Source organism: Vigna angularis, chromosome 7 (assembly GCF_016808095.1).
Source record: "Vigna angularis cultivar LongXiaoDou No.4 chromosome 7, ASM1680809v1, whole genome shotgun sequence".
NCBI lineage: Eukaryota > Viridiplantae > Streptophyta > Magnoliopsida > Fabales > Fabaceae > Vigna > Vigna angularis.
In genome coordinates this window covers 31,743,690-31,762,163 of record NC_068976.1, presented here as the reverse complement: position 1 = coordinate 31,762,163, position 18,474 = coordinate 31,743,690, and the positions used below count along the sequence as shown (strand labels likewise).

General features: G+C 35.2%; 3 protein-coding genes across 3 annotated transcripts; 1 reads left to right on the top strand and 2 right to left on the bottom strand.

Moving 5' to 3' along the window:
* Positions 1-21: 21 nt before the first annotated feature.
* LOC108344694 (protein OCTOPUS) lies at positions 22-1,675 on the top strand. The gene has a single exon (XM_017583150.2). The coding sequence runs from the start codon at positions 121-123 to the stop codon at positions 1,597-1,599; it is 1,479 nt and encodes a 492-aa protein (XP_017438639.1). The 5' UTR covers positions 22-120; the 3' UTR covers positions 1,600-1,675.
* Positions 1,676-4,744: 3,069 nt separating this feature from the next.
* On the bottom strand, positions 4,745-5,741 carry LOC108345075 (uncharacterized). The gene is made up of 2 exons (XM_017583641.2): positions 5,585-5,741; positions 4,745-5,387 (listed from the first exon to the last, which is right to left on the bottom strand). Exons 1-2 carry the CDS (start codon positions 5,622-5,624, stop codon positions 4,948-4,950), a joined length of 480 nt encoding a protein of 159 aa, XP_017439130.1. The 5' UTR covers positions 5,625-5,741; the 3' UTR covers positions 4,745-4,947.
* Positions 5,742-7,205: 1,464 nt separating this feature from the next.
* LOC108345257 (protein NRT1/ PTR FAMILY 8.1) lies at positions 7,206-16,905 on the bottom strand. The gene is made up of 6 exons (XM_017583844.2): positions 16,818-16,905; positions 16,636-16,722; positions 16,266-16,416; positions 15,974-16,191; positions 9,044-9,600; positions 7,206-8,224 (listed from the first exon to the last, which is right to left on the bottom strand). Exons 3-6 carry the CDS (start codon positions 16,369-16,371, stop codon positions 7,387-7,389), a joined length of 1,719 nt encoding a protein of 572 aa, XP_017439333.1. The 5' UTR covers positions 16,372-16,416; positions 16,636-16,722; positions 16,818-16,905; the 3' UTR covers positions 7,206-7,386.
* Between the last annotated feature and the right edge of the window lie 1,569 nt (positions 16,906-18,474).

Sequence of the window (18,474 nt, the reverse complement as noted above, 5' to 3'; positions counted from 1 at the left end):
TGAGAAGATTCCGTACTCTTCTGTGCATACTTATGCGGTGTCTCCCACTCTCTTCATAACAAACACAACAATGGCATTGCCACCAACACTCACTAACACACACCAACGCATGCTGCACTCATGACTCCCAAATCCCAACGCCTCTCCGCCTGCCACCGCCACCCCACCGCCCCCATCACAGGCTTCTGCGCCCTCTGTCTCCGCGAGCGCCTCGCTGGTATCCCCTCCGACCACTCCCCTCCCTCTCCTTCACTCCGCCGCTCCAAATCCTGCTCCCGCCCCGCCGCCGCTGCCGCCGACCCCCGCCGCCGCTCCTGTGAGGTCCGCCCCCGCAGCTCCCTTTCCGATCTCTTCGACCGCGACGACTTACGAAAATCCCGCTCGCGCAAACACGCCTCCGAGGTTAGGGTTTCCAACGACGGCGACGATGATGCCGACGAGGAAACTAAGACGGTGAAGGAGTTTATAGATCTCGAGCTGCAGCTCCGCAAGAGGAACGGTGCCAGGGATTCCAGGAACTTCTGGAATGCCGCCGCGGAGAAGTTCAAGAAGTGGAAATGGAAACACAGGGCTAAGAAAAACTCTGACGCTGATGGTAATGTGAAGAGAACTGCAGAGAAGCGAAGGGCGCGGGGATTGAGAGAGACTCAATCGGAGGTTGGAGAATGCAATTTAGGGAGAAGATCCTGCGACGCGGATCCGAGGTTTTCGATTGAAGCGGGAAGAATCTCGTTCGATTGCCCTCGCGCTTCCTGGGATGGGTGTTTGATTGGGAAATCGTGTTCTAGGCTTTCACCGATGCTTTCAGTCGATGAAGATTCCAATTCCATTAACAGCAACGGCAACAATAACAGTGTTGGTTTGGGAAGTTCTGGCGACGGTAGAAGGAGTTTTGGTTTTGATAGATCAAGCTCTCGTAGGAGACAGTCAATTTCGGGGCTTGATGAGTTGAAATTAACGTCAAATGCGAATGTGAATGCGAAGGTGTCGCCGAAGGTGTCTCCGGCCACCTTCTATGGTGCCAAGTTGTTAATTACTGAAAAAGAATTGATGGACAGTTATGTGAGATCTTCAGCTGATGCTGTTGAATCTGGTTGTGTGATGGAATCTGATTCCAAGGATGTTTCTGGTGCAGCCAATAGGCAAAAGGGTGTCAAGAAGTTGCAGAAATGGCGGGATGTGTGGAGCAAGTTGGGTTTGGTACAGAGAACTGAGAGAAGGGAGGATAGGATTGGGGAAGAGGAGTGTGATTCTGGTGTTGTGGATGATAAGCCACTTGCAGAGTCTTTGCAGAGGCTTAGGAGGGTGGTTAATGTGCAAGCAAGTGAGCCTGTTGGTCAGAAGCTTATGCGAAGCTATAGCGTTAGCTGTAGAAGCCCTTGTAGAACGGATGGTTTCGCCGATGATTCTGAGAGCAAAGGGAGTAATGGGAGACACGAGTTTATGTTTCAGAGGAACCGGAGTGTTAGATATTCGCCAAACAATCCTGACACTGGCTTGCTGAGATTCTATTTGACTCCGTCGAAGAGCTATAAGAGAAGCAAGGCTGGAAAGAGTAGTGTTAAAGATTTGCATTCAGCAACCAAAATTAGCTTGTGAAACTGTATTAGCTGTTGAAATTGAAAGTATGTTTGGTTGTAAAAACATATATAATATTAATTTCCAATTTTTCTAATTGTGCTGGTAAGGTAACATATTAGATTACGGTTGCAATTTGTCTAATTTTGCTGGTAGCAAAAATAAAGTATTCTTTCCACGATGTTGTTCAGATGGTAACTTCCTGATTGTGATGGTTCGAGGAGGTTGGGAGCAAACCTTGATTTTGCTAGAATTTACTGTAAGGACGTGTCATACGCTGTTTAATGATTTATATTTTGTTGATGAAATGTGTATGAAGGGGTAATTTGCTGCCTCAAGTGCTGGCTATGGCATTTCATGCAAGATGGAGGTGTTGCCCTCACTCTATCTCTCTCTCTCTCTTTCTCTCTAAATGCAGCACAAAGGTTCACTGAGATTCTCATGCTGCATTTTCATATTACAGAGTAAGTTTCAGCTTCCAAGTTCTAGTTCAGCTATGCGGTTGGTTAGATGTGTGAATTTTGAAGTGTAACCTACGTACGTTTCTTAATAATCTACATACTCGATGACCTTTATATTGTTACATCTGCTAAACAATTCTTTTTAGGTTGAAAATGAAAAATTAAGACTATGACGTAGATGCGTAGATGAGAATGTCTGATATATGTAATTGATACAGGAACTATATTGAAGGACATATTTTAGATTTACGTTATTATAACTCATTGCAAACTCGAAAATGGAGTTTTGAATATCCTTTCTCATGCCTTATGACAGATAAAAAACTTTTGGGCTGTCGGGCAGGCGTAGTAAAGATAGGTGGATTATAATTTGTCTTAAGAATTTTCCTACTCAGCTAGATGAGAGGGGAAAAGTTTGAAACATAATGGCGGCAAAAATGATTAGTCTCTACTATAGTAATGGGTTCTTTTAAATGAAATGGGGACAGGAACCCCCATTGTCAACCACTTGGAATCTAGAATTTGTCCCAGCGAATGAATAAATTTCCTTTTAGTTTTCCTTGTCAAGGACAACACGTTTATATTCTGTGGAAGATAAACATCTACTACATAATGTAGGATAACTTTCCAAAAGAACACAGCAAAATCCTTCCCCATAATACTTGGTTGTAGAGATTTTACGGTTTCTCCGTGAACAACATATAATGTTTTCCTTGTTTAATTGTCTGTCTGAGAGAAAAGCACATTGCTTGTTATTAGAAAACACGGAGAAAATATTATAGTCTAATCTGGTGTCACTGCTTTATTATCCTTTGTGTGTTGGCTTTTCAAACCTAAAATTTATCATGGTCCTACTTCTGATGGTATCTTGATTACTTTTCTTTTCTTTTGCATTGAGGCACATCCTTGTTTACTCCACAGATTGGTTTGCAGTTAGGAATGGGTGCCTGTGAATTTTGTTTACCTCCGTTGGAACTTCCTTTTCTGTTTTTGTGCTTTATTTCTCTGGTTAAGCATTATGTTTCTCATTGAAGTTATATGCTGCTAGGATTTAGAAATATGACCATGGACTCCTTCAAGGCGATTCTTAATTTTTGCCCTGGCCAGCTAGTTCACTATTCTATTAATATATTGGCTTGCGAGCCAAGCCCATAATCCTTGTAGTTTTTGTTTAGAGTTATAAAATTTACCCAATATTTTTATAATACTATTTCACATTTTTTTCATCTCCTTCGTAGTCGTCAAAACAATTGTACAATTATATAAAAAATAATTTGTAGATATCTGTAATTGACTTTTTGATTTTGAAAATAGTTTCTTTTTGACTTTTGTTTTTGTATTTTATGCTGATGGTCATAGGTTTTGCTGATGAATGAAATCAATAACGCAGCAGATGTTGACCCTACAGAAAAAGGACTTACTGTAACTCTTAAGCATTGGTAAATTGAAATTCTGACTACTTTCCATTAAACACTTCACTTTTCACTGCTCTTTCAATAATGTGGTGTGACCATACCACATCATTGCAGATTATAAAAATATCTGACTTATTTACGAAGGTGCTTCGGAATAAAAGCACAACCTCATTTCCATAAAGTATAATCAAGTTTTTCAGGGCACATTTACGCAATATTATTTTCCTCAATACTGTTAGATTGATAAAGGATGATAAAAGAAGATTTAAATATTTTCAGGGCACACTTGCTATGTGCTTGTTTAGAAAGTATATTTTTTAATATAATTTTTTAAAAAGTTATTAACAAAGACTATTTCAATTGCTTATACCATCATAAAAATTAAGTTTAAATAAAATTAACAATTTAAAGATGTAGTTTTATAATCGATTTTAATTTGAAAAAAGAATTTTGAGAGAAAATCTTAGAAAAAATACTACTTGTCCTAAATCCAAATAGATTGTTAACTTACTCTATTTTCAACAAACGAATAAATATAATATTAGAAAAGTTAAAACCTGAGAACTTTTTAGTTTAAAGAAGATAAAATGGAGTTAAATACTGCATATGGATGTCAAAATGAAGCAAATGAGTGTTTTATTTCTCACGACTGATAGTGCAAAAAAGACCCCCTCCATCCTTGAAAATTAATTCTCAAACTCTCCTCCAAGATAAATTTTGCTTCATTACATTACTCATGGTTTGAAAAGACAAAGAAGCTAGGAAAAATTCTCTGTTAAAGATAATTAGCACTGTGTAACCTGTATATCAGAGTTTTACTATTCTCACTAAGCTAACATTTTCTTATTTTACAGTGTCCTCCATCTGACTGACAAATCCTCAGAGTATTGCCCAGCAACTTATCTCCTTTACCAATACAACACCGCTGTTATTACTCAATTTTTGTCTCCTCTTCACCTAATAATTATCCCCATCCACTATTACTGACAAGCACACCACCTGGTTCAATATCCTTGTATCTGTTATAAACCCCTTCCTTCTAAATCTCAACCTTTTCCATTTGGAAACCTTAAAGCCTCCAAAACAACTTCAATTTGAAAGTTAATCATTGTTATATCCTCCAGAACATTAAAAATGGGAGAAAAATGTAGTTCTGTTTCCTTAGAATCTCTACATTTTTTTTTCTTTAGAAATTTTATTTCACTTTGTTGCATTTTTCTATTAGTGCTTCATAATATATTTACCAATGCTCGTTGCATTGCCATTGCTTGAATTTATGAAAACTGTAAATAAGGAAAACAGAAAAAAGCCCAGTTCAATAAGTGAAATTGCTGTGACACTAGTCAGGTTCACATATACATACATATCCATCAACAAAGAACAACAAATAGAGTGATTAGTCTTTTCCCTATGACACATTTATTGAAATTACAATATCCAAACAAACTCAATATTTACTACCACCAATAGTTTTGAGCACTCACTTCAGTCATTCATTCCACATCAAAGCCCTTCTCCTTGAACTCAGCAATGACCTCATTCCTCATCCTGATCCAAAGTTTCTGAGCCTCCTGTTCAAACTTCTTGTCCTTCATCTCCTTCTTGTAATCACTCTCATCCTTATCATCCTCAGCAGCTCCTTTGGGAGCAATGCTTGTCCCAATCATTCCACCCTTGGCAATGAACTCCTGCATTGCCTCTTCATCACCCGGGTAAGGAAACATCCTCCGCTCGTACAAATGAGCAAGCTCCTTCTCTTCCTTTGGCTTTGGCTTCAGTGTCCACCAACCCAGTGGCGATGTCTCGTTGTACCACCACACTGCCCCCATCACTGCGTACGTGCATACCAAAGCCTTTCCAATCTGCTTCCAGAAGTAGTAGTTCTCCTTCCCCAACCCAATTTTCCTCAGGAAATCCTGGGCATGTTGTACACCTGCGTTAGAACATAGACGGGTCCACAAAACTTAATCAAAGATGCAAGATTCCTGTCTGAAACATTTTATCAAACACCTTGTGTTCAAGGTTTGAGTATGCGAAAATCGACCCGCATGCCGTTGATATGGTTTAACACGTACGTTGGTAAGATATTTATAGTTTTTCCAAATTTTGGGTATGTAGAAAGAGAGATACCTGTTTTGGGTTGTGGCTCCTGAAAGCGCTTCCGAGGCATTGCGAGAGTGAGAATTCGATCATTCGATCATCATTGAATACTGGTGGCGATGACGTGGTTTCGTAGCGTTGGCCAAGGCCTGGAAAGTTATTGGACATTGAATAAGCCCATTATAGGATCACCTCCAACACTTCATGCATCTTTAACTTTTTTTCATAAATTTCCTTTATAGTAAATATTTTTTTAACGTTTTCTCTTTCTTATTAAATTAATCCTACATTTCTTTAATCTTACACTCTTTTAACAAAAATATTTAAAACTTTATTTTTTATTTATAATTTAATAACTATTTAATTTAATTTAAAAATCTAATACTATTTAATATTTTTTCATATTTTAGTAATTATTAAAATATAATTTGTGTTATTATAATAATTATATTAAAAAAATTAAAATTAAAATAATTAAAATTAAATTAAATTAAAAAACAAAAACAAAAATATAAAATCTGATTTAATATATATAAATATATTACATTAAATTAAATTATTACTAAATTTTAAATAAAAAATAAAATTTAAAAAAAGTCAATCATCCCCCATTAACTATGTTAGCGGACAAAGTTTTTAAATTTTTTTTATTTATAATTTAATAACTATTTAATTTAATTTAAAAATTTAATATTATTTAATATATTTTATATTTAAATAACTATTAAAATATAATTTATATTATCATAATAGGAATATTAAAAAAATTAAATTAAAAATAATAATAATTAAGTAATCTAAAAATTTCGAAATCCTATTTCTTTAATTTAGTATTTTAATATAATTTAATATATTTATATATATTAAATCAGATTTTACATTATTATTTTTGTTATTTTGGTTTTTAAATTTTTATTATTGTTAATTTTATTTATTATTTGAATTTTAATTTTTTTAATATAACTATTATAATAATATAAATTATATTTTAATAATTATTAAAATATGAAAATATATTAAATAATATTAGATTTTAAAATTAATTAAATAGTTATTAAATTATAAATAAAAAACAAAGTCTTAAAATTTTTTGTTAAAAGAAAAGGGATACATGGTTACTTTAATAAAAAAGAAGAAAATTAAAAAGATATTTATTAAAGTTAAAAAAGAAATTTTTAAAAAAGTTGGACATATAGGGTGAAGTGTGAGGTGCAGGCTGAAACACCTCAGAACTTAAGTGTAGAACTATTACTTCCTACACTCCCATTATATTTTTCGTGTACCCCATTTATTTCAAGATCACCACTTTACTTTATTTTATTTTATAACAATATTGATTTTGAAATCTTTTAAATTAAACAATCTGAAATAGAAGACTACTTAATTTATAATAACTAATAGTTATACAATATGAAACATAAATAGTTATATTTTAAATATACCTTCATAGTTATACATATTAACTTTCAGAATTACATTATAATTTTTTTTCTAAGATCAGCAATTACTGAATGTAGTTGTGAAGGTAATATTGATTCTGATTCCTTCAATATATCATGAGCTGCATGGTAAGGCTTATTGAGCATCAAATGAAAGCATGCTGATGAGAACGATCTGACAGAGTGTGTGAAAATGTAAGCACTAATAATAATAATAATAATAATAATAAGGATTTTACACATTACTTTGACAACAGTTGATGATGTAATACAAGGTGAAATAAAAGCACAAAAATTTCTAATGTTGCATGCACCAGAACATAGCACTTAATTTACAAGACACTAATATAGAAACTGCATAATTTGAACATCTTGTTCAAGTTAAAACAGTTTTCAGCGAAGAGTTTCGACAGATTTTTTATATGTATAGAAATTTGACACCAGAAGGAAGACAATAAAATTCAGCACACTTAACACAGTGAGTAGCAAGAAGAAATAGTCAAGGTGACCGTAGTTTGGTTTGTCAGGTAACCATCCAGGACCACCATTCATAGTTGTAACCTTTGTGACAATTGTTATAAGCAAAGAGCTCAAGTACTGTCCAAATGCAGTAGTGAGGAGTTGGAGAGCAGAACATGTGCTTCTCATGGCATCAGGGGCTTGTTCATAGAAGAATTCTAGCTGGCCAATGAAGGTGAACACTTCAGCACAACCTATGATCAAATATGGTGGAATTTGCCAAAATATTGACATGGGAACCTGGTCCAGTTCATAATAATTGTGCCTTCTCACCATTTTAAGTCTCACATTCTCCAAAATCACTGCATATACCATAGAAAATATGGATATGAAAAGGCCAGTGCCCATTCTCTGCAGCTGAGTTAGGCCATTTCTGCGGCCACTGAACCTTCTTGCTATTGGCACAATGATCCTGTCATATACTATGACCCAAAATATGACACTGATGGTATCAAAGACAGAAAGAGTAGCTGGTGCGATTCGTATCTTTTGGTTGTTGCCCACACGGTTATCCATGGTGCCCCCTTGCAGTATGAAGTAGCTGCTCATTTGACTATAAACAGTTGAAAATATGATGCCAGTGGCCCATACAGGAAGCAATCTTACAACAGCTTTTAGCTCTTCCACTTGAGTCACAGTGCAAAGTCTCCATGGATTTACTGGGTCCTTCACACTATTTGAATTTCCTACCACTGCTGCTTTGTCAAAGAATCTGCAACACACAAGTGGTAAATGTGAATAAAACACCAGATAAAACAATATATGGCAATGCCTTTTTTTATCTATCTTTTGTCAATTAAAAATTAAGTTGTTGTGTATAGGTTAAAAGAGAAACTAGACAAACGTTTCATGATTTCCAAGAATTATAGCCCCACCAGAAAATTTAGAAGTCTATTAATTTATAAAATTGTCTTTGATAGATAAGAGTTAAATATGTTTCCGGTCACTAAATTTGGATGTAAAATTAAATTTTGTTTTTGTCCCAAATTTTGATACAATTTGTTCTCAAACTTTTAAAGTAAATAAATAGTTCTTTTAACCCAACAGCACGAACGTGTTAAATTGCATTTCAAGTTACGTTTGAATTGTTTACATCATTTAACACGTTTCAGTGTAAATACCGGTCTAGAATACCATTTAAAAAGTCAACGTTATTAGGTTAGAATGACTATATTCATTAAAATCTAGAAAATAAAATATACCAAAGTTTGAGATATGAACTAATTCCAATTTTACGTCCAAGTTTACATGCTAAAGTCATATTTAACCTATGGATGTGAAGTGTTGGCCAAATTACCACCTTTCTAGGCTAGAAATCAAGAGCAACATCAACATTGCTTCTAGTTTTGAATAGGAGAAATATTCACAGCACACTGATACACTTTTCAACTATTACTGGATAAAACTTTATGTGGATATAATAACTTGGACTCATTCTCTATCAGTGGCAACCACATGAGACAATAAAGTGTGTCAGGGTATTTTTCAATTATAGAGTAGTAAACATAAAGAATTTGTGGCTATGGTTTACCTTAATCCATTTGAGTGCTCTAGCTTGCGGCTTCCTTGAATGGCTGACTCTGAGTCTTCCTCTATCTCATATAACTCAGACTTATCATTAGGTACTTCAACATCATACTTTCTTATGGATGCAACTATAACCTGACATATGCGAGTGAGGGGGCTACCTCCTGGCTTCTGATTCCGATACAACTTTGTACCTGAGAAGAAACTCACCACAGCAATTCCCATGGCCACTGCTGGAATGCCAAATCCCCATCCCCAACTTACATTAGTCTGTACCCACACCAACAGAGAAGCAGCAACAAGGGCACCAACATTTATTGACATATAGAACCAGTTGAAGAAAGAACTCTTGTGCTCCTTCTCAGTTTCATCTGCATCATCAAATTGGTCTGCACCAAATGATGAAGCACAAGGCTTTATCCCACCAGTTCCAAGAGCTATAAGGTAAAGAGCCACAAAACAAATTGCACTATTTCCCTCAGTAGCATGACAATTGCCTTGTGCATCGCAGGTTGGTTTCATCCCAGGAACTGATGCAGACAATGTCAAGAGTGTCATTCCCTATGCAAGAAAATAAAAGATTTGGTTATTATTTCTCACATTTTACAGATTCTCTGATTATCTCTTCTCTTGACTCTACCATGATAGTAAACGGTATCTGTTACGTACCTGAGTACGTAAACTAACCAAATACAACCTTTCACACTCTCTCACACGTAACAGACACTAGTAAAAATTTGGCTTTTTACAGCACACATTATGCCACGGTTCACTAGAAACCGCAGCATAATGGTGCGCGGTGGCAGTTTTGTAAATAAATCGAAGGAATATGCCGCGGTTCAGAGGGGAACCGCGGCATATACGCCAGTCAACCATCCCCTTTGACGCCACGTCTGAAAAAAAAAATTAAATTACAGCCTATATGCCGCGGTTCTCAGAGTAACCGCAACCTATTCTCCTACATGAAATAAATTTAAAATGAATTAGAAATATTTGGAGGAATATACCGCGGTTGCCCTCCGAACCGCGGTATATAGTTTAAAAATAATTTTAAAAATGCCATCTTCTACCGCGGTTGCCGCCGAACCGCGGCATATAGTTTAAAAATAATTTTAAAAATGCCATCTTCTACCGCGGTTGCCGCCGAACCGCGGCATATAGTTTAAAAATAATTTTAAAAATGCCATCTTCTACCGCGGTTGCCGCCGAACCGCGACATATAGTTTAAAAATAATTTTAAAAATGTCATCTTCTACCGCGGTTGCCGCCGAACCGCGGCATATAGTTTAAAAATAATTTTAAAAATGTCATCTTCTACCGCGGTTGCCTCCGAACCGCGGCATATAGTTTAAAAATAATTTTAAAAATGCCATCTTCTACCGCGGTTAAGTAGTGAACCGCGGTAGATTCCCCGGTCAAAGTTAAAAATAAAAACTTTGGAACAGAATCGTCTTGTTCGCGCAGACGCTCAACAACTTCGAGAATCAGTTTTTATGCACTTCGATTGAAGTCTTTCATTTCTTGACTGGAACGCTGTTTTTGGATGATGAATTAAGAGCTGATTTTTACTTCTATTTGCTGATTTACTCATGGCCACTTTATTTTGAGAATGAAGCAAGCTGGTAGGTGAAGTGTGTGGATGCACACGACCCTTTTCATTTTTGCTGGAGAAGCTTCATGCTTGGAAGCAGGGAGAAAGTGATGATTCAGAGTGTGAAGAGATGATGGAGAAGAGAAGCACGGTCACGGTCACGGTCACGTGTGAGCTGGAAGCACTGTCCTGGAGTGCTCCTTTCGTGAATGAGCGTTCTTTCTCTTCAATTTGAGATGCGGTGATTGATTGGGAGAAAGAGAAACACTTGTGCACAGAGATGGAATGAGAAGTAGATTATGTGGTAGTAGGTGCTGACACATGCAGGGGAATATGCCGCGGTTGTAACCCCAACCGCGGCATATAGTGGACAATTTTTTTTTTTTTAAAAAAGGATTTAGGCCGCGGTTCTTTGGACAACCGCGACATATTCTGCAACTTATATACCGCGGTCAGAACCGCGGCATAAAGTCTCTGACTTACTATCGCGGCTGAATATGCCGCGGTTCGTAAACCGCGACGTATAGTGAAAAATAACCGCGGTAAAAGCCCCTCGCTGCACTAGTGAGAACAATAAACGAATGATATTGGATGAATGAATCTCTTTTATTGATGGTAATATATGAATAAACAAGGATAAACAATAATTGGGAGCATAACCTCCTTCAATTACTTTGAGAGCATAACCTCCCTCACAAGACAATAATGTCTGTCACAAAACTCAATAATCAAAAGCCTGTCTTTAACCCTGGACTCTAACCTTATTTATATTAATTATTTCCCGCCCATCTCTTATTAAATATTCCTCTAGAATATATCTGCATTTGATATAAATATCCCTATATTTAATATTCAATAATTTATATAAATATCTCTATATTTAATATAAATATCTCTATATTTAATATAAATATCTCTCCGTATATTATCTTAGCACATATCCTTAATTATAAATATCTTATATTGAATATTTCTCTAAATATATATTTATTTACTCTAATTAACTTATACTATATTTATTTACTCTAATTAACTTATATTATATTTATTTACTCTAATTAACTTATACTAAATATTCTCTCTGCTTATATACTTCCTAACCCTTATTATTACCCATACCTTAGGTCGTAACATTACACCCCGCTGCAAAACAACCTTGTCCTCAAGGTTGGAAACAGGGAGCTGGACCTCATGGCTCCTCATCAATTCATGTCTGGAGGTTCGGGTGGTGGTAAAACCTTCTCTAATGTCTTCCATTCTTCATCCAGCATTCTGGTTACCACTTCTCCTAAATCATAAGCCCTGAGGGAATGGTTTTCAATGTCTTGCAGTACTTCACATCGCGCTCTTCCTTCTGCCAGTGTACCAAACACTGCAAGCCCCCTGTTCTTTTTGTCGGCCCATCTCTTCACAGACTCCATTGTTCTCTCCAGGGTATTGATTCTTCCATTTGCCCTTCCTTCCAAAGCCTTCATCCTTCCTTCCAATACTAGACCGTTTGGTTCAGGTAGTTTTCTCACGCTTGGTTCTGGCCGTCTCCTCCCGTTCGGATCGGTAAGTCCTCTCTCTATAGGTTCTGTCCGTTCTTTCACGTTCGGATCCAGCAGTCTGCTATCGTTCGGTTCTGGCCGTTCGCTCACGTTCGGATTCGTTAGTCCACTATCGTTTGGTTCCAGCAGTCCCTTCCCATTTGGAGCTTGGACTTCATGGCGTATTCCACTCAACTCTGCCTTCAACCTCCTTAGGGAGAACTCCATGTTCTTTATTCTCTGCTCCATGCTCTCCAGTTTCCCTTCAACTGCATTTATTCTTCCCTCCATGATGTCTTTCACTCGTCTCTAATAGGATCCGGCAGTTTCCTCCCTCGACGATCCGGCAGGTCGGACCAATTGTTACGTACCTGAGTACGTAAACTAACCAAATACAACCTTTCACACTCTCTCACACGTAACAGAACAATAAACGAATGATATTGGATGAATGAATCTCTTTTATTGATGGTAATATATGAATAAACAAGGATAAACAATAATTGGGAGCATAACCTCCTTCAATTACTTTGAGAGCATAACCTCCCTCACAAGACAATAATGTCTGTCACAAAACTCAATAATCAAAAGCCTGTCTTTAACCCTGGACTCTAACCTTATTTATATTAATTATTTCCCGCCCATCTCTTATTAAATATTCCTCTAGAATATATCTGCATTTGATATAAATATCCCTATATTTAATATTCAATAATTTATATAAATATCTCTATATTTAATATAAATATCTCTATATTTAATATAAATATCTCTCCGTATATTATCTTAGCACATATCCTTAATTATAAATATCTTATATTGAATATTTCTCTAAATATATATTTATTTACTCTAATTAACTTATACTATATTTATTTACTCTAATTAACTTATATTATATTTATTTACTCTAATTAACTTATACTAAATATTCTCTCTGCTTATATACTTCCTAACCCTTATTATTACCCCTACCTTAGGTCGTAACATTACACCCCGCTGCAAAACAACCTTGTCCTCAAGGTTGGAAGCAGGGAGCTGGACCTCATGGCTCCTCATCAATTCATGTCTGGAGGTTCGGGTGGTGGTAAAACCTTCTCTAATGTCTTCCATTCTTCATCCAGCATTCTGGTTACCACTTCTCCTAAATCATAAGCCCTGAGGGAATGGTTTTCAATGTCTTGCAGTACTTCACATCGCGCTCTTCCTTCTGCCAGTGTACCAAACACTGCAAGCCCCCTGTTCTTTTTGTCGGCCCATCTCTTCACAGACTCCATTGTTCTCTCCAGGGTATTGATTCTTCCATTTGCCCTTCCTTCCAAAGCCTTCATCCTTCCTTCCAATACTAGACCGTTTGGTTCAGGTAGTTTTCTCATGCTTGGTTCTGGCCGTCTCCTCCCGTTCGGATCGGTAAGTCCTCTCTCTATAGGTTCTGTCCGTTCTTTCACGTTCGGATCCAGCAGTCTGCTATCGTTCGGTTCTGGCCGTTCGCTCACGTTCGGATTCGTTAGTCCACTATCGTTTGGTTCCAGCAGTCCCTTCCCATTTGGAGCTTGGACTTCATGGCGTATTCCACTCAACTCTGCCTTCAACCTCCTTAGGGAGAACTCCATGTTCTTTATTCTCTGCTCCATGCTCTCCAGTTTCCCTTCAACTGCATTTATTCTTCCCTCCATGATGTCTTTCACTCGTCTCTAATAGGATCCGGCAGTTTCCTCCCTCGACGATCCGGCAGGTCGGACCAATTGTTACGTACCTGAGTACGTAAACTAACCAAATACAACCTTTCACTCTCTCTCACACGTAACAGAACAATAAACGAATGATATTGGATGAATGAATCTCTTTTATTGATGGTAATATATGAATAAACAAGGATAAACAATAATTGGGAGCATAACCTCCTTCAATTACTTTGAGAGCATAACCTCCCTCACAAGACAATAATGTCTGTCACAAAACTCAATAATCAAAAGCCTGTCTTTAACCCTGGACTCTAACCTTATTTATATTAATTATTTCCCGCCCATCTCTTATTAAATATTCCTCTAGAATATATCTGCATTTGATATAAATATCCCTATATTTAATATTCAATAATTTATATAAATATCTCTATATTTAATATAAATATCTCTATATTTAATATAAATATCTCTCCGTATATTATCTTAGCACATATCCTTAATTATAAATATCTTATATTGAATATTTCTCTAAATATATATTTATTTACTCTAATTAACTTATACTATATTTATTTACTCTAATTAACTTATATTATATTTATTTACTCTAATTAACTTATACTAAAAATTCTCTCTGCTTATATACTTCCTAACCCTTATTATTACCCCTACCTTAGGTCGTAACATTACACCCCGCTGCAAAACAACCTTGTCCTGAAGGTTGGAAACAGGGAGCTGGACCTCATGGCTCCTCATCAATTCATGTCTGGAGGTTCGGGTGGTGGTAAAACCTTCTCTAATGTCTTCCATTCTTCATCCAGCATTCTGGTTACCACTTCTCCTAAATCATAAGCCCTGAGGGAATGGTTTTCAATGTCTTGCAGTACTTCACATCGCGCTCTTCCTTCTGCCAGTGTACCAAACACTGCAAGCCCCCTGTTCTTTTTGTCGGCCCATCTCTTCACAGACTCCATTGTTCTCTCCAGGGTATTGATTCTTCCATTTGCCCTTCCTTCCAAAGCCTTCATCCTTCCTTCCAATACTAGACCGTTTGGTTCAGGTAGTTTTCTCACGCTTGGTTCTGGCCGTCTCCTCCCGTTCGGATCGGTAAGTCCTCTCTCTATAGGTTCTGTCCGTTCTTTCACGTTCGGATCCAGCAGTCTGCTATCGTTCGGTTCTGGCCGTTCGCTCACGTTCGGATTCGTTAGTCCACTATCGTTTGGTTCCAGCAGTCCCTTCCCATTTGGAGCTTGGACTTCATGGCGTATTCCACTCAACTCTGCCTTCAACCTCCTTAGGGAGAACTCCATGTTCTTTATTCTCTGCTCCATGCTCTCCAGTTTCCCTTCAACTGCATTTATTCTTCCCTCCATGATGTCTTTCACTCGTCTCTAATAGGATCCGGCAGTTTCCTCCCTCGACGATCCGGCAGGTCGGACCAATTGTTACGTACCTGAGTACGTAAACTAACCAAATACAACCTTTCACACTCTCTCACACGTAACAGAACAATAAACGAATGATATTGGATGAATGAATCTCTTTTATTGATGGTAATATATGAATAAACAAGGATAAACAATAATTGGGAGCATAACCTCCTTCAATTACTTTGAGAGCATAACCTCCCTCACAAGACAATAATGTCTGTCACAAAACTCAATAATCAAAAGCCTGTCTTTAACCCTGGACTCTAACCTTATTTATATTAATTATTTCCCGCCCATCTCTTATTAAATATTCCTCTAGAATATATCTGCATTTGATATAAATATCCCTATATTTAATATTCAATAATTTATATAAATATCTCTATATTTAATATAAATATCTCTATATTTAATATAAATATCTCTATATTTAATATAAATATCTCTCCGTATATTATCTTAGCACATATCCTTAATTATAAATATCTTATATTGAATATTTCCCTAAATATATATTTATTTACTCTAATTAACTTATACTATATTTATTTACTCTAATTAACTTATATTATATTTATTTACTCTAATTAACTTATACTAAATATTCTCTCTGCTCGTATACTTCCTAACCCTTATTATTACCCCTACCTTAGGTCGTAACAGTATCCGTGTAAAGATTGAAGAGACTATACTCACAATAACATAAACTACTGAAAAATAAAGAATGGTCAGATATCTTCCAAGATAGGCATCAGCCACAAAGGCTCCAATCAGTGGAGTGAGGTAGCATGTTCCACTCCAATTTGCAACGTTCTTGGAAGCAGTAGCACTATGCTGATTTAGTTGAGTCTTGAAATAAGTCACAAGATTTGTGCCCATCCCATAGTATGCCAATCTCTCACTGCATTCATCTCCTGTAAATTGGTCTAATTAAAATTTCAACTCACAAAACATAAATTGTTGGAGCATATAGATGCACAGTGGTTACCTAAAATAAAAGGGCATGCTCTCCAGGTTCCAGTTTCCTTTCTGTTAGCAGGATTTCCACGGTAATCTACTGTTCCATCTTTTGTGTAAACATCTTCCTCAGCCATTGTAATTCAGTTGAGGGATAATGGATTCACTTGCAACCAATCAAGCTAGAAATTGACATGTCATGTTAGAGATCAATCATCAACTACAAATAAGACAAATTTACAGTATAAGAGTGCAAATTTGATTGAGTACTGAAAATTCAATTATTAAGAGTGTCAAAAGCCAAAAACTAAGAATATGATTGAAACAAAATTACTTGATCAGCTGTAACTCATTATTCCTCTTATGCTGAATGCCACATGGTTAGAAAGTACAACCCTTACCTTACATGAAACAGTATAGTTTATGGTTGTTCACCAGAGCTTGAGATGAAGCAAAACACTTCGCATTGCAAATGTTTGATGAAGACTCTGAGTGAGAGAAAAAGTTATATATAGTGTTTTCTAGTGTGAGAAGAGGATGACGTTTTGTTCAAGGCATTGAATCTGCTGAATCTTATACAAACCTATGCAAACAAGGGGTGAAATCCAATCATTACGGAATGCTTCTGCTTGTCATGTATATGGTTATTATAAACCAAGTTTGCCCTGAAAACTAAACTGCAGAGTAATTCAGTAAAATAGTATTTGATCATTTGTAAATTGTAATGTGTTTATGTGCGTGACGTTGGGTTTATCATTGCTGTAATAGGGACATCTATAATACAACAAGAGGACAATCACAAATGAACAGTTTCTTGTTTTCTGACCCATGTAAAATATTCTAATGACAACTAGTAATGGATATTTGTTTGGAAATAAAGGTTATATATATATATAGTTCAGATTAATTTGATGGTTTAAAATTAGTGTTATTGTTACTTAACTTTAAACCAATAGATTTTTTTAATGGATAAGATTTACTTAATATTTCAAAGATCATAACTAAGGAGTAACAAGTTTCCTGGTTTAAGAATTCGTTTCATTGATGAAGAAATTTAACATTAGTGAATAATGAATAATTTATTTATTTTTAAGTAATAAAAATGACATAAATTCTCTTACTTCTTTTTCTAAGATTCTAAAACAAATTTTTATCATTTCTTATTTGCATTATTTAGAAGGTTGTATAATTAAAAGGACTTTACCCATCAAAATTTTTATAAAAAAAGTTTCTTCCCCTTACATAAGTAGTGAAAATTCAATAAAAAAATTTCACTAATTATAATAATGTAGATTAAAATATGGGATAGTTAGGAACTAAAAAAATATTCTTACCTACATAAAAGAAGTGCAAGGAATTATCGTGACTGTAGTTGATGTACTAATAAGGAATAATCCACACAAATTAAATGTTAGTTTATGGTTACACATGTTGTGTTTATCTATGATACAATTGTGAATTAATTGATTTCATGCCATAAATATATAGTGTGATTTGATTTAAATATTAGCTTACCTTTTCCTCGTGTTGAGTTATTTAATTATGATTAATTTATACGAAAACAAATTATTTTGCAGATCTAAATGACCATTTAAGACCAGCTTATGGGTGCCTATTTATATGTTAAAAAAGGCAGTTGTATATTATGTTTAATATTTGTACAGTGTTATGTATATACACATATATTAATTAATAATATTATGTTATAAAACTGTGATATTATCTTAGACAAACTAAGAAAGAGGTCATTTTGAATTATATTGATTACATTGTATTTAAATATTATTTATATTTATTAAAATATAATAATATCGGCAGCTTAATGGTCGCTCTACATTACATAAATTCTTTAATTTTTTTAAAAAAGTGTCTAATTTCTAGTATCGATAACGCCAATGGACACGTAACTTAATAAATTTAATATGTAAATTTAATATAATTCTAAAATCCACTATTATTATATTATTAATGGAAAAAATATATGTGTTCATTTTTAAATATAATACAATTATCATTATAATTATAAAAATAAATACATATAATTTTTATAATTGTATGGAAGATTGTGTTTGTTTATACTGTAGGTAATTTTTTATTATAGATATTTATTTTAATTTTAAAAAATAATTAAATAATAGTTACCGGTATATTTTGGTGGCTAATTTTATCTATTTAATTTGATTTATTTATATATAACATTTTGACTTGCAAACTCTCATCTCGTTTTTTTAGGTTTGCAT